Here is a 22460-nt window from a genome sequence, read left to right as displayed (position 1 = left end):
AGAGTATATGTAAATATCTCATGTACTCCATAAATATATACACCTGCTATACAAAAATTAGAAATTAAAAAAAATGCTGAGTATTTTTATTTTTTTATTTTCATTTTTTGTTGAGGCAGTGTCTCGCTTTGTCGCCCAGGCTGGAGTGCAGTGGTGCAATCTAGGCAACTGCAAGCTCTGCTGCCCAGGTTCGAGCCATTCTTGTGCCTCATCCTCCCGAGTAGCTGGGACTGCAGGTGTGTATCACCATGCCTGGCTAATTTTTTTGTATTTTTAGTAGAGATGGGGTTTTGCCATGTTGGCCAGGCTGGTCTTGAACTCCTGACCTCAAGTGATCTGACTGCCTCGGCCTCCCAAAGTGCTGGGATTATAGGCGTGGGCCATGTGCCTGGCCTAAGCTAAATATTTTTAAAGCATTATCATCTGCAGCTTTAAAAAATTCAATTTTTCTCGACTGGCAGATTAAACATATTATTTAATTAATTAATTATGAGATAGGGTCTCACTGTTTTTACCCAGGTTGAGTGCAACCTTGAATTCCTGGGCTCAAGTGATCCTCCCACTTCAGCCTGCTGCATAGCTGGGACTACAGCTATATGCTATCACGACTTTTATACCACTGGCTGATTTTTTATTTATTTATTTTTTTTTTTGTAGAGACAGGGTTTTAGTTGCCTAGTCTGGTCTTGAACTCCTGGCTTCAAGCAATCCTCCTGCCTCAGCCTCCCAAAGCGTTGGGATTATAGGCATGAGCTACCATGCCCACACTAAACACATTAATTAAAGAGAAGTAAACTGGCATTTTTTCCTTGAAGAGTAATGAAAGCTGGGATTTATGAAGCATTTTGATTGAGCTAACTTTTAAGTATGTGCCAGTATACTTTACTATCAAAAGGAAGACCAGAAGAGAATTCTAGCCCAAATCTTTTAATATAGCATTTCAAATTAAACTGTGGAATTAATCACCTTTTCCTCCTATCAGAATGACAGTGTTGGTCACAACATGCACAAACAGTCCAGTAATATTTTTGCAGAAGTACTCAGGAGGAAGTGAAGAAACAAGGCTTGCAGCCAAGTATTAGTTTCTTCTGCCTTCTGGTTTAATGAAACACCCATAGGTAAAACAACCAGTCTTAGCCATGTAAGTGCTATGATGGAGGACTGAATGAAATACAAGACCACAGAAGAGGAAGTAGTTATCTCTTCCTGGGTTAATCCACTGGAAGTTTTGGCTCATTTCCAAAGGAAGTAACATTGGAATCACAGCTTCAAGCATAAGTGGAAGTTCATGAGCAGAAGGGGTGGGAGGTGACAACACAAGAGAAGAAGAAAACAGTATACTGAAAGTCAAGGAGGGCCGGGTGAGGTGGCGCACGCTTGTAATCCCAGCACTTTGGGAGGCTGAGGAAGGAGAATTGCTTGAACTCGGGAGGCGGAGACTGCAGTAAGCCGAGATCATGCCACTGCACTCCAGCCTGGGTGACAGAGGGAAACTGCGGTACTTTTAAGAAACTCTAAGTTGTTCAAAACAGCTGGGATAAAGGGAATGGTGATGAAAGATGAGGCTGGAATCAGACCACAAAGGGGTTTGTATTACACGAGTGATTATTCTATCCTGAGATGTAGTATGTGTTAACTACCAAGAGATTAAACACATAAGCAAAGGGTAATTTCAGAAAGAGCATTTTATCAGCTGTGTGGGAAGAATTAGAAAGGGGATGTGTTAAGAGACCAGTTTCCGGTTCCAAGAAATAATGAAGTCCTGAACTAATGACAGGATGGATTTGAAAATGAAAAGCCTTTAGAATATAACACTGATACCTTTTAGTGAATGATTAGAGTTAGAGATAAATGAAGAGATACAGGTAAGAAAAATGACTTAGCTTTCTAGTTGGTCAATTGGGTAGAACACAGGAGAAGGCAAGAAAAGGGTCAGCATGAAAGAGAAAAAAATGATGAGTGTGAGATTAAAAATGTATATGGCTATGCCCAGCAGGCAGATGAAAATGGAAGACAATATATTAAAATGGGGAGGCAGTGTAGAGAAGTGGTTAAAAGGGCAGCAGTGAGCTGAAGAATTAATAATGTATTAGGAGACAGAGATGGGTTTTAGTCTATTTTTTCAAGAGGGTTAGCTGGGACAAATACCTAAAGATTAAATTATAATGAGTAGGATGTCAAACTTTAAAATATTATGAAATTATGAATATAAGAGAATATTAAAATACTTTGAGTAGTACTAGAATAAGGAAAAGGATTAAAATCAATGAAAAGAAATGAAATTCAAAAGGTTGGGCCAGTAAAATAAATTACTACCATTATACTACAGAAATCATTAAAATACTGACATATGCTCTGAAATTTTAAAAATGAAGCACCAAAAAGCTATCATTAGACAATTCTCATACCTCTTTATTTCTCCTAAAAGGCACCCTTAGTATTTCTTCCTGCTGCTCCAGCTGCCTCAGGGTGAGGGGCTTAAATGGCGATCCTGGCAGTGATTGACAAAATATGTCATTCACAGGAGATGCTCTGAACCTATTCAGTAGGAACAAAGCATTAAAGCTATGCACAGAACACTTTAAAGCATGTGTGCATTTTATGTTTAAAATATTAAATGCACATCCTACCTATATTTAGGATGACTGCACAAGAGTGGTGTCAAAATGACAACTTCATATTCACAAGTTGTAACTTCAGCTACTGAAAGAATTTCATGCTTAGATTCAGGATGACATATGTACATCACAGTACTTGATCTGGGCCGGTTCTGTTTCAAACTACAAGGTGTACCATTTCCCATTCCCACAGGATAGTATGGTGTCATCTGACCTTCGATATTTTTAGTGGGAATCTTAAAAAAAAAAGAGTATAAGACAGACTTTTCATTAGACATGGAGATGGGACTGGGGGTGGGAGAGGAACTTATTATTCTGAAAGGAAGAAAACTACATTTTACTTATTAACTGAAAGGTAATATTTCTATATTTTAAGTTCTCCTTCTAATATTATTTTGATTCGTAAGTTTTTATTTGAGCAAATATGTATTTTCAGAGCTAGTTTAATACAGCAAAAAGATTATTTAGTGCCAAAATTAACATGTTAAGTAAATGCACATTTATATAAAGGGCTACAAAATAATGATTAATATGAATTATTCTCAACAGTTCTAAAGAAAGAGACTAAGATAAAATATAGAAACTTACTATACTGGGATGCTCAGAGCTTTCTTTTCTAAACTCTCGGTAAATGGCTCTGTTAGAGTTTTAGATTTGATAGCTCTGAAGGCTGATTTGCCAAAAAATACGGTTGTATAGTAAAACACGGTATTCTAAAACAGAAGCTTAAATACAGTACTGACTGGTTCATCAATCTGCTTACTCTTCTTCCCCGTTTTTAATATTAACAGCAATACTATCCAGCATGTAAACTCCTATATAAATATACTCAAGGCCAGCAAAAGACACATTAAAACATTTTCATGGAATGAAGGAATAAAGGACAGAACCTGAAAAGACAAGGATCACTAAGAAGTTAGCTCCTATACTTTTCTCTACATAAACACAAGAAAAATCTACTCTAAGAACTTTAAAAAGGCACTGTTAATAATATGTCCAAACAAGCTCTTTGGAGGCAGGGATCTCATCTTCTATCACTTTAGTACCCTATCAGCACTATGTCCGAAACCAGCAATAAATAAATGTTTTCAGGAAAAAATGTTTTGAGATTTCCTTATATGTATGTGATTTTTAAGCTAGTGTCTGAAATTAGAAAATCCTGGGTTCAAATCCAAGCTTTAAATTTACTAGATTTATGGCTTTGAATAAATTTCAGTTTTTATCATTTGTAAAAGTAGAATAATAATATACAGTCATGCACTGCATAATGATGTTTTGGTCAACAATGGACCTTATATAAGACAATGGCCCCTTAAGATTGTAATGGAGCATATACAGAAATCTGATACATCGTATTTGATATCGGCATTGCGGTAGCAGAAATGACTGATACTCAGTAATGGTACCGCAAACTTGGTTTTCTATGGGAAAAAAATATAAATAAAAATACACATACCATGTAGGTCTGTGTAAGTACACTCTATTATGTTTGCACAATGATAAAATCACCTAACTACATAACTCTTATAATGCACCTCCACTGCTAAGCGATTCATGACTATATATTAAAAGGTTTTTGGGAGAATTAAACATTAGCTTTTGTTACATGTCTGGCAGTGTCTGGCTTATAAACTGGGGCTCAAAAAAGTTTTCTTCCCTTAGCATTTTCTTCCTCTTCCTTTATCATTTTACACTTTGAATTCCATCTTTTGCTGTCTTCCAGAGTCACAGTAAATAACTATTTTAATCTCAAAGGTAGTCTGTAAAATTAAAATCTTTTAAAATAGCAATGTTATGTGTGTCTGTGCTTAGCTTATCAAGTCTCTCCAAAGCTACCCTTTTAAGTTATGGGCATCACTTTTAAATAATTTTCAAGGCCTCTGCCATTTTACTTTACTTCTAAAAAAAGTATCAGTATGATATTAAGCCATTTATGGAAATATCCTCTATTAATAAGTTATTTTAAAAAACTCTATAAAAATTTTTGGGATTTAAAAATTGTGATTAGGTTTCCTGAGGAATTATTCTTTTTAAATGACTCTATGTTACAGAAATCATTTATCCATTCTTTTTGTTAACATTTATGAAGTGCCTATAATATGTCTGACACTCTGCTTTGAACTGTGGGGTAAAGAGATAAAAGACTGTCCCTGCTTTTAAGATTTGCAGTTTGGTAGCTTGTTATTTACATTATAGTTTACCTGTTTTGCCCACAGGAAATGGGGACCAGAACTCTTAATAGTTTCCAGTGTTATATAGAGAGAACCACTGCTAAGCAGAGAAGTGATACAATGCTATTACAGAATCTTTCCCAGATACATCAGTGATAGATTTATTTTTATATAATCTTAAGAGTAAATAGAAAGACCACAGTGTAACTTTTCTCAGAAAAAATGAATATACTGCAAAGATTCTTTGACCCAATCCTTCGAGGTATTTGATAGATGAAGAATAAGAACATAAAGCTATATTCTGTCACTTAGGTTATATAAATTTATACCTCACTAAGTGTTAAGAGTAAAAAAATCAACATCTGTCACTTGCCTCATTTGATTTTTCCTTTTCTTCTGCTTCTCGTTCTGTGGAATAATAAGTGTAAAGAATGAGCAGTGACATATGTGATACAAATTAAGTTTTCAACCACCTTTGTAACCTTACACTTGTTTCTAAAGAAGGTCCAAAACACATACGATTTTTATCTTACTACTTTAAAGGTAGTTTCCTTGAAATGGTTTTTATGAAAGGAAGTCATATTTAATCTTTACCTAGGAAATACTCTATTTCAGGCAGAAAACTGGCCACAATAATTTTCTTTCGAGGTATTTTTATCTCAGTGAAAAATTTAATATTAAATTAATTGACCAGTCTGAATATAGAATAAACATATTCCACAACTTGAGAGATATATCTATTTCTACATATAATAACTTTGCTTAAGCCAAGCAGAAGAGTAACACTATATAAATAAAACACTAACATGCACCTGGCATTGTTTTCACTATTTTCTGCTTTAATAAACATGTTTTTTCCTTACTTATTTTAGTAAAGCTTTTAGGCTGTGCATGGTGGCTCATGCTCATGCATACAATCCCAGTACTTTGGGCGGTTGGGGTAGGGGGATCGCCTGAGCCAGGAGTTTGAGACCTGCCTGGGCAACATGGCGAGATTCCATCTCTACAACAAATACGAAAATTAGTGGGTATGGTGGCATGTGCCTGTGGTCCCAGCTACTTGGGAGGCTGAGGCAGGAGGATCACTTGAGCCCAGGAAGTCCAGGCTGCAATGAGCTGTGTTCGTGCCACTGCACTCCCCCCTGGGTGACAAAGAGAGACTGTCTCAAAAAAAAAAAAAAAGGTGAAAACAAAGACTTCTTTGAAAGTTTTGTAAGGGACAGTTCAGAAACCTATTTCAGTATTTTATTTTATTTTGAGATGGAGTCTCACTCTGTTGCCCAGGCTGGAGTGCAGTGGCGCTATCTCGGCTCACTGCAAGCTCCGCCTCCCGGGTTCACGCCATTCTCCTGCCTCAGCCTCCCAAGTAGCTGGGACTATAGGGGCCTGCCACCACGCCCGGCTAATTTTTTGTATTTTTAGTAGAGATAGGGTTTCACTATGTTAGTCAGGATGGTCTCGATCTCCTGACCTTGTGATCCTCCTGCCTCGGCCTCCCAAAGTGCTGGGATTACAGGTGTGAGCAACCGTGCCCAGCCTATTTCAGTATTTTAAAATTCATACAATGTCCAAAAAAAAAATCTCTTAAATTCCAATTTGAACATATATTTTAAACCAAATTCCAGCATTACTGTCAAATCACTGGGTAGACACCAACCTTTTTCAAACAGAAGGTTCTTGGCCAACATATTCCCAAGGTAGTACTCGTGAATATTTATTTTCTACATTGGAAAGTAAAATAAAAATATACTAAGTATTTTGCAAAGACATTTTTAAGGATACAACTTTAAAACTATCAATCTCATTATTAAAGTTCTCATCTTATAATGTTTCATAATAATATTTTGAAGAAAAACACACCTGACCAGTTTCTTTCTCTTCGTGGTACTGCCGAATGTGTTTTCCATGACATACTTCATAAGTCCAATAAGACTCAATCTAAAAAAGATGGATATATTTCAATACACAAAAGCCACATAACTCAGCTGAATTACTTTCTGACATTTGAAGCAGCTGAGACTTCCCCTAAGATTTCAGAGTAAGCTTTCATTAAATGACACTTATAATTATGCCTCAAAAAAATGTGAAATTTCTGAAGTCTATTCATTATTTTCGCTAGCTCTATGTGAGAATTCTGTGAAGAAAATAGGTCTAGAATACACTTGGGGTCTGTAATAATTACCTGGCTTAGGGATAATTTTCTACATAGCTTAAAAAAGAACAGTTAGCATTTTAAATTAAAATTCTATTATATACTCGGCCCGGTGTACTGGCTTATGCCTGTAATCCCAGCACTTTGGGAGGCCAAGGTGGGCAGATCACTTGAGGCCAGGAGTTCAAGACCAGCTTGGCCAACATGGCAAAACCCCATCTCTACTAAAAAATACAAAAAAATTAGCGGGGTGTGGTAGCACATGCGTGTAATCCTAGCTACTTGGGAGGCTAAGGCAGAAAAAGTGCTTGAACCTGGCAGGCGGAGGTTTCAGTGAGCTGAGATCGTGCCACTGCACTCCAGCCTGGGTGACAGAGTAAGACTCTGTCTCAAAAAAAAAAGAAGAAGAAAACTTTATTTTGAACTGAAAAACATTCAAAACAGCTTGGTAAGTGACATGATTTGTTATTGGCATTATTGGGTATCTGCTGCATATACTAGACAGGAATTTAAATGAAGAAGATATTATTAAGAAATAACTAGCTGGGCACAGTTGCTCATGCCTGTAATTCTAGCACTTTGAAAGGCTGAGGCAGGTGGATGGCTTGAGTTCAGGAGTTTGAGACTAGTCTGGGCAACACTGTGAAAAACCTCATCTTTATAAAAAATACAAAAATTAGCAGGGCATGGTGGTGCTCAGCTACTGGAGAGTCTGAGGTGGGAGAACAGCTTGAGCGTGGGAGGTTGGGGCTGCAGTGAGTCGTGATCATGCCACTATACTCCAGCCTGGGCGACAGAATGAGACCTTTTCTCAAAAAAAAAAAAAAAAAGAAAGAACTTATATTTATACCTAACTTAACATCTGATACAATAGGAACAGAGAACCAAATACTGTATGTTCTCATTTATAAGTGGGAGCTAAAAAATGAGAACACATGGACACAAAGAGGGGAATAACAGACTTGGGGCCTTCTTGAAGGTAGAGAATGGGAGGAGGGAGAGGATTAAAAGAAAAAAAAAACAACCCATCAGGTACTACACTCATTACCTAGGTGACTAAATAATCTGTACACCAAACCCCTGTGACATACAGTTTACCTGTATAACAATCCTATACATGTAACCCTAAACCTAAAATAATAGTTAAAAAAAACCTGATACAACATAATAAAGAAGAAACGGTATTTTCAAAGGTCTGTTGGCTGTTGGTAATCTATTTTCTAGTCATCAAGTAAACATAAAATACATACTCTGTAGGAACAACTGCTTTGTTTAAATAGTGGCTCCAAAAGCTCTCTTGGATTAGGGCCTTTATAATCCTTTTCTTCTTCCTAAGAAAGAATTGGAGTTTAATACTTACAGTTTTTCTAGAATTTCACCCAACTTTGCTGTTTGGGTATTAACTCATTACTCAAATCACAAATGCTTAGAAATAAAAGGGAAAAAAAGTCAAAATGTTTAACAAGATCCTATGGTATGCCATTTCTTTCAAATGAACCCAAGTATAAAATATGGAGCCATAAAATAATCTTCACAGAGTTCATGCTTTCTTAAAAAAAGTTTTTTTAAAATGTATTTTTGTTTTTCATAAGAATGGAAGGAAAAAAGGTTTTTAAGTATCAGTTTCCTGAACAATTCTTATAAACCTATTTCAGAATTTTTAAATGCTTGTACCCAAACAAATTCTTAGCAAGGAAAGCCCTTAGAATAGCTGAATCTTATAGGATATATTGGAAAGTTTTAAGGCACTTTTCAGTTTTCTATGTATTTTTACATTTCAGATTTGAATGCCGTGTGTGTGTGTGTGTGTGTGTCTCAAGGAGACTTAAAATAGTGGTCTTAGATTTCAAATCTGAACAAAACCCAGTAAAGGACTGAGTTTAATATTTCTATTTTCCAGATCATGAAAATATTACTGAATTGGCTTAATACATTTACTGCGCGGAGGAAGTGAGTTTCAAATTTGTTCAAGGTTCCACAGCTAGCTATAGCCTATACCTCAGCCTCCTGGCTCCTAGGCTGGTGTCCTTTCCATTTTACCATGCTGCCTCTCCTGTTTCATCTTGAAAGAAGTCATTGCCTTGAAGGATGGATAAGAGGCAATTAGGGCATTTTAGGAGAAAGAAAAGGGCATGGGCTAAGATAATGAGAAAGCATGGGGTACCTACAGACTTATTTATAAACAATCATTTATTTAAAAAGTCCCATATACATTTAAAAATTGTATCTTGTTTTAAAACCCTAATTTCTATAAAGAAAGCAAGTGTGGAGTTAGATTTTCATTCAAAACATTAATAACTGGTTGCAGCCGAGCGTGGCGTCTCACACCTATAATCCCAGCACTTTGGGAGGCTGAGGTGGGCAGATCATGAGGTCAAGAGATCAAGACCATCCTGGCCAACATGGTGAAACCCCGTCTCTACTAAAAATACAAAAATTAGCTGGGTGTGGTGGCGTGTGCCTGTAATCCCAGCTACTTGGGAGGCTGAGGCAGGAGAATTGCTTGAACCTGGGAGTCGGAGGTTGCAGTGAGCCAAGATCGCGCCACTGCCCTCCAGCCTGGTGATAGAGTGAGACTTTGTCTCAAAAAAAATAAATAAATAAAATTAAAAAAATTGATTGCTAATTTTTCCCAAGATAAACTGCAAAATCAAAGAATTAAGGAATATTAAAAGTGATTAATATTTTTATGCTAAAACAGCATTGAGAAATCTGTTATTCAATTTTACTTCAAAGTATGTAGTTACAATGTTTTACATAAATATTTTTGGTGACAGGATTATCGATATATTTATAAAAACTTACCTCATCCCCACTGGTCACAAGGGGAAGTATGCATTTATATTTTTCTTTATGTGCAGTTGTCATGATGACATAATTATCTTCTTTATACAAAACTCCAGTTGTGGGCTGCAAATAGAACAAAAAACATACATTATGTTCTCCGTGAAATTGTATCACACTGAATAACTTTAGTCCTACCTGGAAGAAAGATTCTTTAAACTAATTTAACATTTCAACAGATGATTATTTTAAAAGGAGGGAAAATATGCTACATACATTAACAAAAATTTTAGATTCGGGGGGTACATGTGCAGGTTTGTTACATGGATATATTGCATGATGATGAAGTCTGAGCTTCTAATATTCCTGTCGCCCAAGTATTGAACATAGTACCCTAGTACTTCATAGGTAGTTTGTCACCCCTCCCTCTCTCCTGTCTTTTGGAATCTCCAGTGTTTATTGTTCTCGTCTTTGAGTGTGTATTCAACGCTTAGCCTCCACTTACAAATGAAAACATCCGGTATTTGGTTTTCAGTTTCTGTCTTAATTCACTTAAGATGATGACCTCCAAGCTGCATCCATGTGGTTGCAAAGGACATGCTTTCATTCTTTTTGGTGGTTTTATCAACATATTTATTAATTACAAAATGAAGATAATAAACTTTATCCTGTGTCATAATAGGAAAATAAATGAACAAAATAATGTTTGGAGTATAAAGAAAAAAGGAGGAATGCAACAGATTGAAGTTAAAATAGTGATTATACTTGGGAGGCTGAGGTGGCAGGACTGCTTTAGCCCAGGAGTTCAAGATCAGCCTGAGCAACGTAGCAAGACCCTGTTACAAAAAAAAAAGAAAAAAAAGAAAAAAGAAAAAAAAGGCACTAAGAGGTGGCAAGGAATGTCCATAGATACACCATCACTGAACACTTATTAAACTTTTGTAAAGGGCCAGAGAGTAAATATTTTAGGCTTCGTGAGCCATATGGTCTCTGTTGCGCCTCTGCCACTCTAGCAACAAAAGTACACAAACAATATGTAAACAAATAGGGATGATGATGTACTAATAATTTTTATTTATAAAAATATGTGGTGGGACAGCACAATGGCTGTAGTTTGCTGACTTCTGGCATATATTGACAAAATTATCCTTAAAGCTTTCTACACTATGAAACCAAACAAATTCACATTGGTTAATATGAGTCAACAGAATTCAAATAAACACTTCAATTAATACAATTGATATTATTTTAGTAAAAACAAATCTCTGCTTCCTGATAGCAAATATGATACTCATTTTACTAAGGCAGAGATTTTTGTTTTACGATACGTGTTCTAAGATAATTCAATTCTCTCTTCACTTTCCTCTTATGGTACTGCGCAACTATGGTACTCTTTGGCTATTTCTGGCAAGGAGAACCTCTTCTTATTAAGGACCTTCGTTCTATTCTCAATTTAATAATAACTTTTTTTTTTTTTTTTTTGAGACAGGGTCTCTCACTAACCCAGGCGGAGTGCAGCGGCATGATCACAGCTCACTGCAGCCTGACCTCCTGGACTCAGGCGATCCTCCTGCCTCAGCCTCCCTAGTAGCTGGGACTACAGGTATGTGCCACCATGCCCCGGTAATTTTTCTGTGGAGATGGGGTTTTATCCTGTTGCCCAGGTGGGTCTCAAACTCCTAGGCTCAAGCCAGCCTCTGTCTCTCAAAGTGTTGGGATTACAGGCGTGAGCCACTGTCCTGGCCTAACAACTCTTAACTATAATAAAACCAGTACTACTTGGCGCCAATGTAATCCTAAACACAAAAGCAAATTACAGCATTTTCCCCAAGACAAAAAAACAAAACAAAGCAGTAAGTACTAGCTTTATTGGTTCTAGGACAGTACTCTTTTAAGTATTTTACATTCATTAACTCATTAATCCTCAAAACAAGTATTATACTCATTTTTACGGAAACAGACACTAAGGCCCAGGGCTTCAACAATTTGTCCAAGGTTAAAAAACCTAGAAGTAGCAGAGGCCAGAGAATTCAAACAGATTGGCTCCATATTCTGTGAGCTTTTAAATATTTTAACATATTTGAATCAGCTTTTACAAACTTCTCCTAGATTACTATGCAGACTTGAATTATGGCCAAGGATACTTGTTTAAAAAGCCACTGTAAGTAAGATGTGCACCTGTAATCTCAGCTACTCAGGAAGCTGAGGTGGGAGAACTGCTTGAGCCCAGCCTGGGCAACTTATAAAAAAAAAAAAAAAAAAGGCCTGGCGCGGTGGCTCACGCCTGTAATCCCAGCACTTTGGGAGGCCGAAACGGGCGGATCAGATAAGAGGGCAGGAGATCCAGACAATCCTGGCTAACACGGTGAAACCCCGTCTCTATTAAAAATACAAAAAAAAATTAGCCGGGCGTGGTGGCGGGCGCCTGTAGTCCCAGCTACTCGGGAGGCTGAGGCAGGAGAATGGTGTGAACCCGGGAGGCAGAGCTTGCAGTGAGCTGAGATGGCACCACTGCACTCCAGCCTGGGCGAAAGAGCGAGACTCCGACTTTAAAAAAAAAAAAAAAAAAAAAAGAGCATTATAGATGATAAGGGAATCAAAGAGATTTGAAAGTAACAGTTGCAAAGCTAAACTTATGATAAAGAATTTTTTAGAAACATTTACTCAATTGTGCCAGTGATTTGCTGTAAGACATAACATTTGTAATTCCTTTCAAAATGGTCTCCAAAATGCTTACAATGTAAAAAGAAACTGTTTGGAACAACAGCAAAAAAGGGAAGACAATTCTTGATATAAATAATTGTCTTTCATTAGTTTAGGAAAGGCTGCTTTCCCAATAAAATAGGCCAAATAGCAATTCTATCTGAAAACTCTTTGCTGAAATAGTGAGTCACTTATTGGGACCATAAGATATATTTTTAGCAAACTTTACTTTTTAGTAACAGGAATTATGGAGAAAAAGTTAATCCTTTATAATTTTTCTAAAAATTTTGATCCACTAAAATCAGGATTCTGATTTTATAAAACAGGTTCTTACTTTAAGAAAACAAAATATAATAAATTCTGAAATGTACAGAATTAGGTACTATAAAAAATTTACTTTATATAACAAGGTATTTTCAGTGGAAAAGGAAATTAGCGATTTGACATAAAGTCAAATTTTATTAGAGATTTGACATAAAGTCAAATTTTAATATAGTGATGCTGATCAGAGGTGCTGGGGTACTTTAAAAGTTAAGGAACGTTAAAAATATCTTGGCGTGAGAGGAACTCCTAATGTTTGACGTGGGTCTGGAGGCATTAGGTTGGTTAGAGGATGAGAGAACTTCTATTCTGGTAGAGGCTATAAAATACACTTGTTGATAGAACCTGTCAATGTATATGACATGCTATAAACCATGGAGTTGGTCAAAGAGTAGTGCTTGGGAAAATCTGAGTAAAATATATTCTATATCAACAACAGAAGTAGACAGAAAATTAGACTGATTTGTGGTTTAATTTGGTGAAATCTATGAACTCTATGAAGTAATGAATAATTAAACATAACGACACAGGTGATACTTCAGAAGGAAAATATATACACAAAAACAAAACTGAGTGCTAAACACCAATAAGCAAAGAATATAATAATTATTAACTAGTTAATGTACACATCAAAAATTCACAAATTTTTTGGCCAGGTGAGGTGGCTCATGCCTGTAATCTCAGCACTTTAAGAGGCTGAGACCGGAAGATAGTTTTGACCAGGAGTTTGAAACCAGCATGAGCAACATAGGGAAACTATCTCTACCAAAACACACAAACAACCCCCATTTTACAGTTTTGGTGCTTAATACTTTTTCTAAGCAAATCTGAAAGCAAGATTGTAAATGATTATATATTGTTTCAATATATCTGAATGGGAAGACGATTTAAAGCGGATAATTTTAAAGCTTAAAAAATTCAGATCTTCTAATCCAGTCTCTTTCAATTTCAGATAGTAGGCAAACAAAGGACCTTATCCTATTTCATACAGCTGCATATTAGTTAGATACAAATGTCCAACCGGCGGCCAGGCACAGTGGCTCATGCCTGCAATCCCAGCACTTTGGGAGGCCGGCGTGGGCGGATCACTTGAGGTCAGGAATTTGAGACCAGCCTGGCCAAAATGGTGAAACCTCATCTCTACTAAAAACACACAAAAAATTAGCCGGGTGTGGTAGCGCACGCCTACAATCCCAGCTACTGGGGAGGCTAGGCAACGAGAATCGCTTGAAGCTGGGAGGTAGAAGTTGCAGCTGAGATGGCGCCATTGTACTCTAGCCTGGGTGACAGAGCGAGACTGTCACAAACACACACAAATGTCCAACCAACTGGCCCATTAAAATAAATGGCAGTGCCAGGTGAGGAGGGCAGTGGTTTCTTTTTTTGAGACAGCCTCTTCTGTCGCCCAGGATAGAGTGCAGTGGCGTGATCTCGGATCACTGCAACTTCTGCCTCCAAGGTTCAAGAGATTCTCCTGCCTCAGCCTCCCAAGTAGCTGGAACTACAGGCACGTGCCACCATGCCTGGCTAATTTTTTTATTTTTGGTAGAGACAGGGTTTCGCCATGTTGCCTAGGCTAGTCTCAAACTCCTGGGTTCAAGTAATCCACCCAGCTCAGCCTCCCAAAGTGTTGGGATTATAGGCGTGAGCCACTGTCCCCAGCCAGTAATTTCAGTTAAATGCACAGGGAAGCCTTAAGATTATGGAAGTATTAAAAAAATCAAAAGACCAATGATAATGACTATTGTGGCTTATTTTTACATAAAGGACATAGGCCTTGTGCCAATTCATAGAACAGTATCTCTAGATTTTTCTCAAAGTAACACAGACTTAAAGAAAAAAAAGGCCAGACGCAATGGTGACCACCTGTAGTCCTTGCTGCTCAGGAGGCTGAGGCAGAAGGATCGCTTGAGCCCAGGAGTTCGAGGTTGTAGTGAGCATAATCATGCCTATAAATACCTACTGCACTCCAGCCTCTAAAAAAAGAATTTTTTTTTTTTTTGAGACAGAGTCTCACTCTGCCACACAGGCTGCAGTGCAGTGGTGCAATCTGGGCTCACTGCAACCTCCACCTCCCGGGTTTAAGTGATTCTCCTGCCTCAGCCTCCTGAGTAGCTGGGAGTACTGGTGTGTACCACCACGCCCAGCTAATTTTTGTGTTTTTAGTAGAGATGGGGTTTCACCATGTTGGTCAGACTTGTCTTGAACTCCTGACCTCATGATCCGCCTGCCTCTGCCTCCCAAAGTGCCGGGATTACAGGTGTGAGCCACCGTGCATGGCCAAAGCATTTTTTTGGAAATAAAATTGTTAGATATGTGAAAAGTTGGTGTAGCGTATGCTAAGACTGAAAGAAAATGTAATGACAATTTGGTAGTGACCTCTAAAAATGCTAGTTTTAGTTGCTCACTTATAGGTCAGTAAGTTTTCAGGGCTGCATATCAGCAAGTTTTTTTTTAAATTAAAAATAAAACACAGGTGCAAGAGTAAAAAGTTTTAATGACATTAATTCTTCAAACATCTGCCATATTCACTCCAAGTGTGCTCTTTGGATACAACAACAGAGATTAAAGTATTCTCATCCAAGCCTGCTAAAGTTATATCTGATTCATAACAAAATTTTACACAGATATTTCAATATATCAATATTTCATGGCATTAATACAAAGAGAAATTTGATGTCCCAGAAAAATATTTACCTAGATAAATTCAGAACATTTGGTTCACACATGTAATCCCAGTACTCTAGGAGGCTGAGGCAGGAGGGTTGCTTGAGCCCAGGAGTTCGAGACTAGCCTGGGCAACATAGTGAGACCCTGCCTCTAAAAAAAAAAAAAATAGCCAGGAGTGGTGGGGTTTCCCTGTAGTCCCAGCTACTGGGAAGCTGAGGAGGAGGATCTCTTGAGCCCAGGAGGTCGAGGCTGCAGCCAGTGGTGCCCGTGCCACTGCACTTCAGGATGGGCAACAGACTGAGACCCTGTCTCAAAAAACAAACAAACAAAAACAAAAAAACCCAACCCAAACCAAACCAAAAAACCCCTAACACTTGCAAATAGAAAGCTATGTGGTTATAACATCCATTAACTTGATACATCTTGTTTTGACATCATAATATCACTTACTGTTTCAATTAAATGATAATAAAAGAATATAATAAAGTATTGCAAGTTGAATGCCTGAAGGTAATTGGAATAAAAAGTTAAAAAAAAGTTTGCTGTTTCCGGGACTTCAATTTGAAGTAAATGAGTTAATTACTACATGGTAAGTGTCAGAAGAGTACAATATTTATTAGCCTGCAGTAGGTACACGTGGACAGGAAGACTTTTCAGCGGTCCACTCCTCCAAGACTGAATTTTCATTTCCGCGAGGTTATAAATATGTTCTTCACTACAGGAAAACTCAACATAGAAGCTCATGTTCTGGGGACTCAACAGTCGTAATACATGAAAACTGTAAAGGATATTCTGCATAAAGGGTCGTTAACATCTCACAGGCCAAAGAGCCCTCTCAGAAACAACTCTGAAAGGAAAAAGTTGCCCTGGAGCTGTGCGTTTGCGTATGTCCGTGTGTGTATACAACCGAGGGAGAACGAATACGAGAGAGGGAACTCGAGTCTGAAGTACTGTGATGTGGGCAGGGTGCCATGTAATACTGAAGAAAAGAAGTCTGTTGGTGGAGTAAGAGCCACAGTTAATTTTCCAAAAGGAAGATGAGTAAGTGCACCTGACGTTATTCTACGAAAGCTGCTTCTGCAGGGTGGGAGTGTTGGGAAGCAAGATCTAGTGCGACAGAATTAAAAATGAGGAGAGCAGGTGATCGCTAGATCCCTAATGCTGAGCAAGGGGGACGCATCCACATAACGTGAGAACGAACGAATGAATGAACGCGGCATAAAAGCAGCTTTGGCTTGGGGAAGGTAAGAGTCTGCAGAGAAGATCTGGGGGAGAAAAAGCAAAGAAAACCGAGGGAAGAGGCCGAATCCTTAGTGTCAGGAGGAGGGGTGGCTGCAGGGTTAGTGAGGGCACTGACCAGAGAGAACTCGGTGCCGGGCCAGTTGACTCGGAAAGGGATGTCATCGCTGAGTTGAGGGAGCGCTCGGCCGCCGCCGGACGCTTCCAGGAGGCCGCAGAGGACCAGTAACACCGGCCCGCCCGGGACCAGACTCCGTACGCCGCCGCCTCCTTCCTCCATCCTCCGCCGCCGCTTTCTCCAGCCACCGCCACAACCTCCTCTGCTCTAGGAGGAGAGGAGGAGGAGGAGGAGGTGGAGGAGGAGGCGGCGGGAGTATAAAGCGCCCGGGTTTCACCGGCCCAACCGCCGCCACGTCTCCTTCCGGAGAGCCCGGCAACGCCGCCTCCGCCCCCTTGAGCCTCTTGTCACCGTTTCCGGGGCAGACGACATATCAACATCCGGGGGTCGCGGAGCCGTCCGCCTACGGGGGCCGGGACGTCGCCTGCGCGTCTCTCGTCTTCGGAGCGCTGCAGCATCGCGGTGGGGATCGAAAGCGGGGGCTTCTGGGACACAACGTCTGGAGACGCGGCCTCGGACCAGCCTTTTCGGTGTGGAAGTGGCATCACGGCAGGCCGGTGAGTCTCGGAGGCGGCAGCCGCTTCCTGAAGCCACTCGCGCTGCTTTCCAGTGGGCAGGCAGAGGTTTGGCGCACACGGAGTGATAGCGGGAAGACAGTGTGAACCGCGGGTGCAGGTCCTTAGATGAGAAAATTCGAAGTAGCGATGAGATGTGAGAAATGGCGGTGTTCCTGACTGACCTGCCTTCTTGCAGCTTTTCTTCTTTTTCTCCGCATTTGGCATTTGTACACTTCATCTTTCCCGCCTGAGGCTTATCGCCACCTCTTCTGCTTTGGACCGGGGCCATCTCGTTACTTAACAGCTTCTGACTAACGCAGGGCAGTTTGTTCAGCGACTGCAACTCTGTGTCAGGGGAAACCTGGGGTGAGGTAGCCCGCCATCTCCCGGTAGGAGAATACCGCGAGCCTCCGAATTTGGCATGGTGGGAGATTCGTGGAATGGGCAGCTAGACATCACAACCCTACATTTTTTACCCTCCATCTCTAGATTGAAGTGTTGGGGTGTTGTTTTATCAAGGAAGCCGGTAAGGTGCCTTATGTGAAGTTTAGCGCCAGATGAGTGTGTGTGTTTATGAACTAAGTCACGTCTGACTGCATCCCCAAATTAGACAAAAAGTTTTGGTTTCACCTACCCCTCTTTAGAAAAAATGCCACTGTCTGTTTTGATCTCCGATATAATGGACATACAGTGTTGGCTTTAGAGAAATTACCATTCCCTTCCTGCGAGGTGGGAAAAGCTCGACAGTCTTGCTAGATCTGTTAAAGACTGGTCGCCCCCACTTCCTCAGATTTGAACCAAATCAAAAAGCAGGAAGGACAGTCCCATATTCGATCTTAAAAAATTTTTTTAAACATCAGGAATCCATAGTATCAAAGAAGATAACTTTGTTCAGAATTGTTATTCGCTAATTATATTTAGCACTTCTTATTAATGCTTAATGTGTTCCAGACTACTGAGATTTTTGTTGTTGTTGTTTGTTTGTTTTGAGACAAAGTGTCGCGCTATCACCCAGGCTGGAGTGCAGAGGCATAATCTCGGCCCACTGCAACCTCCGCCTCCCGAGTTCAAGGGATTCTCCTTTTTCGCAGCCTTCCGAGTGGTTGGGATTACAGGCGTGCGCCACTACACCCTAATTTTTGTATTTTTAGTAGAGACAGGGTTTCACCACGTTAGCCAGGCTGGTCTCGAACTCCTGACCTCGGGTGATCTGCCCTCCTCGGCCTTCCAAAGTGCTGGGATTACAGGCCTGAACCACTGTGCCTGGCCCCACTGGGACTGGTAAAATGCCAAATAAGTGGGTTTCTGTCTTCGGTCACACAGTCTAGCCAGGGAGATTGTACAAACAAATAATTGCAAACTGTTATGGTAGTAATAACAGTCAATTTTTTTTTTTTTTTTTTTTAGCATTTATTCTGTGCTAAGCACTAGTCTTAAGTCATGAAGGAAAAGAGATGTATTTGACTGAATAAAAATGAAAACTTTCTATGAGGTCCTGTTTTAGCATTTAGGGCTATAGTGATTGAATCTGTGTTCAGTAGAGCTGATGTTCAAGTAAGAAGGGAACTTAAATAAGTAAAATAATTTCTAGTATTGCTAAGTGCTGCAAAGAAACTAGGGTTACGTGAAAGAGAATACCTGTAGGATGTGTTGCTTTTAGTACGTGAGTCAGAGGAGACTTCTGTGAGGAAGTGACATTTGACCTGTGACTTGAATGATGAAAAGAAGGGAGCCAGACAAATTTCTAGGCAGAGGCCCTGAGGCAGGAGTGAGCTTGATGTGTTGGAGTGATAGAAAGAAGGCCAGTGTGGCTGCAGTGTAAGAGGAAAGTGGTGGAAGAATTTTGAGAAACAGAAAGAGGCCAGGGAGACACAGCTTTGTAGGCAGGAGAGTGGACAGGACCCGATGTACATTTGTGAAGATCAATGTGGCTGCTGTGTGGATAATTGATTGTAGGGGGTCTTGTGGGTTGAATTGTGTTCCCCAAAAAGATATGTTTAAGTCCTATTCCCTAGAACCTGTGAGTGTGAACTACTTGGGATAGGGTCTTTGCAAATGTAGTTCAAGTAAGGATGAGGTCATACTGAATCAAAGGGGGCCCTAATCCAATGACTGGTATCTTCATTTTTTTATTTTTATTTTTATTTTTTTGAGGCGGAGTCTCGCTCTGTCGCCCATGCTGGAGTGCAGTGCCGTAATCACGGCTCATTGCAAGCTCTGCCTCCCGAGTTCACGCCATTCTCCTACCTTAGCCTCCCAAGTAGCTGGGACTACAGGTTCCCGCCACCTCGCCCGGCTAATTTTTGTATTTTTAGTAGAGACGGGGTTTCATCGTGTTAGCCAGGATGGTCTCGATCTCCTGACCTCATGATCCACCCACCTCGGCCTCCCAAAGTGCTGGGATTACAGGCATGAGCCACCGCGCCCGGCCGACTGGTATCTTTATAAGAAGAGGGAAATTTGGATACACATGGACACACAGGGAGAATGCCATGCCATGAAGGAGGAGGCAGCAAGATTGAAGTATGTGTCTATAAAACAAGGAATGCTAAAGATTGCCAGTAATCACCACAAGCTAGGAAGAGGCAAGGAAGAATCCTTCTCTAGAGCTTTCACAGAGAGAATAGCCCTGCTGACGTCTTAATTTCTGACCTCTAGTTTCTAGAATTGTGAGACAATCAATTTATGTTGTCTAAGCTGCTCAGTTTGTGGTAATTTGTTACAGCACCCTCAGGAAGGTAATAGAGGGTGAAAACCAAAAAGTAGTTGAGACAAGTCTCAACCAGTTTGAAGTTTATTTTGCCAAGGTTAAGGACGTGTCATTGACAAAGACAGCCTCAGGAGGTCCTGACAGCATGTGCCCAAAGTGGTCGGGCTACACTTGGGTTTTATACATTTTAAGGAGCCATCAGACATCAATCAATACAAGTCTTCTATGCTTTATTTACATGTGTGAGAGCTGGAAATATAGCTTCAGGAGCAAAATGAGTTTATTTTAGCAAATTTGTAGGTTGATTCTTAAACATTGAAAACCTATCAACTATTTACCATATTATAATTAGGCAATCATCATTCACTATAAAACTAGTAAGTATGATTGCATCTGCAAAGAAAAAATGTAATTCTACCTCTGCCAATTAAGGTATCCTATTAGCTTCCTAATAATGGCACCATATTTGCTAAAATAAATTCATTTTGCTCCTGAAGCTATATTTCCAGCTCTCACACATGTAATTTAGACTAGTTGCTTTCCAAGTCAGTTGCATACCTGTTTACTGAATTTTCTTTGTATCACGCCTGGGTTAGGTCTAGTGCTTTATCTATTCCGTGTCCTCATTTGTCACAGATTTTTTCCCCACCTTGTTGGGGTATAACTAATTTCAAGCAATTTTTTTTTCAGAAAGGATTAAACAGGTAATTTAATTTGCACAGACTTCATATGTCTGAAAATGCCTTTACCTTGCCTGCTCATTTAATGATAGCTTGGGAATAGACTTAGTCCACAATCATTTTGTTTTCTTCAAAACTCTGAAGACATTCTGTTGCTTTTTAGTGTCTATTGTATCTGATGACAAGTCTAATGCCAGTCTCTTTTCTTTTGCAGGTATCATACTTTTTTCTCTGGAAGATTTTATTAGACTGTTTTCTTTATCATTGGTTCTGTGATATTTTATCAGAGTGTTTCTAGGTGGTGAATCTTTTTTCATTCATCCTTCTTGGCACTCTATGAGTCCTATTTTTCACTTCTGGGAAATTTTCTTCAATTATTTCTTTAATTATGTTCTTGACATTTTCTCTGTTCTATTCAGGATTTAGATAGGTTCTTCCAAATACATTTAGATAGATTCTTCCAAATACAGAGGAAAAGGATAAAAAGAAAAAATATATAATATGAAGGATCAATCCAAGAGGTCCATTTCCTTGACTTTCAGTTCTTTTCACTTTCTTTTTTCAGTGGTTTTTTTTCCCCACAGTTTCTAGTTACTGATTTTTAATGGATGCATTGTTCTCATGACATGAATTTCTTTGAGGATAACACTTATAACTTTTAAATATTTATCTCCCATTCCCGGAAATAGCTCCACTTCTTTCAGGTCAGTTGTTTATTTTCATCCTTTTCTGTTGTGCTTTTCCTTAAAAAAAAAAAACAAATTCTTGGCGGGGCATAGTGGCTCACGCCTGTAATCCCATCACTTTGGGAGATCACCTGAGGTCTGGGAGGTCAAGACCAGCCTGGCCAACATGGTGAAACCCTGTCTCTCTGAAAATAAAAAAATTAGCTGGAAGTCTTGGCAGGCTCCTGTAATCCCAGCTACTCAAGAGGCTGGGGCAGGAGAATCCCTTAAATCTGGGAGGCGGAGGTTGCAGTGAGCCGAGATTGTACCATTGCATTCCAGCCTGGATGACAAAAGTGAAACTTCATCTCAAAAAAAAAAAGAAAAAATTATTGAGCTCTTTTGAAGTGAGCCAGGTACTAGCTGTTGGGTCTAACTTTAGGGTCCTTGAGTGAAGAGCAAGAAACGAGTTACCTCTTTCCTCCTCTCCTTCCACCCTGTACCCAAATAAGGAATGCTTTGTTATAGAACATGAAGATGCTCAAAGGCTTCCAGGGTAGACTGTTAAATTAAAAAGAGCAACAACAACAAAATAGATGTGGTTTTAGCCAGAAACAAATACTGTTGCTGCCAGGCTTTTTGTGTGTAAAGGGCTGTGGTAAAAAGTTTGGCTTGCTGTTTCATATAAATATTATAATAATTATGATTTTAGTCCTACATCCTTCCTCTGCTTGTTTCTAAGATTGGTACCTCTCCAGGCTCTGCTGGCAAGAATGTCTTCTACATTGCTATAGCCTTCTCATGTATGCATGTGTGTTTGTTCTGGACTGCAGTTTTCTCTGCACTGGCTTAATCCTCAGCATAATCCTACCTGCTTTCTCTTCCAGAATGAATGAATGCATTTCAGTGGGATTTTATTAGGAAGCAGAGGAAAATGTATGTGCTTATGCTTAGTTTGCCTTGCATAGAGTGAGTAATCCTTTTTTTTTTTTTTTTTTTTGAGACAGGGTCTCACTTTGTCACCCGCGCTAGAGTGCAGTTGCATGATCACTGCTCACTGACACCCCAACCT

At 39.4% G+C, this 22460-nt stretch overlaps 2 protein-coding genes across 6 annotated transcripts in view; one reads left to right on the top strand and one right to left on the bottom strand.

Moving 5' to 3' along the window:
• Positions 1 to 17218, bottom strand: part of ERLEC1 (endoplasmic reticulum lectin 1) — a 31397-nt gene extending 14179 nt beyond the window's left edge. Inside the window, exons 1-8 of the mRNA XM_003262371.3 lie at positions 16777 to 17218; positions 9747 to 9851; positions 8192 to 8272; positions 6650 to 6727; positions 6447 to 6510; positions 5163 to 5197; positions 2631 to 2854; positions 2409 to 2538 (exon numbers count right to left, since the gene is read on the bottom strand). Of these exons, the coding sequence (XP_003262419.1) occupies positions 2409 to 2538; positions 2631 to 2854; positions 5163 to 5197; positions 6447 to 6510; positions 6650 to 6727; positions 8192 to 8272; positions 9747 to 9851; positions 16777 to 16938 (879 nt within the window). The 5' untranslated portion in view covers positions 16939 to 17218. The remainder of the gene's footprint in view (positions 1 to 2408; positions 2539 to 2630; positions 2855 to 5162; positions 5198 to 6446; positions 6511 to 6649; positions 6728 to 8191; positions 8273 to 9746; positions 9852 to 16776) is intronic.
• The window catches only part of ASB3 (ankyrin repeat and SOCS box containing 3), a 194307-nt gene continuing 188992 nt past the window's right edge, over positions 17146 to 22460 (top strand). For 4 of the 5 annotated variants that reach the window (XR_004033312.1, XR_004033311.1, XM_030827574.1 and 1 more), the window contains exon 1: positions 17146 to 17333. The gene's annotated coding sequence lies outside the window, so the exon portion shown is untranslated. The remainder of the gene's footprint in view (positions 17334 to 22460) is intronic. The other variant, XM_030827573.1, reaches the window with a different exon arrangement.

The sequence above is a fragment of the Nomascus leucogenys genome, chromosome 14, assembly GCF_006542625.1.
Source record: "Nomascus leucogenys isolate Asia chromosome 14, Asia_NLE_v1, whole genome shotgun sequence".
Classification (NCBI taxonomy): domain Eukaryota; kingdom Metazoa; phylum Chordata; class Mammalia; order Primates; family Hylobatidae; genus Nomascus; species Nomascus leucogenys.
The sequence above is the reverse complement of the archived record's forward strand: the minus strand, read 5'-3'. Positions and strand labels throughout refer to the sequence as shown.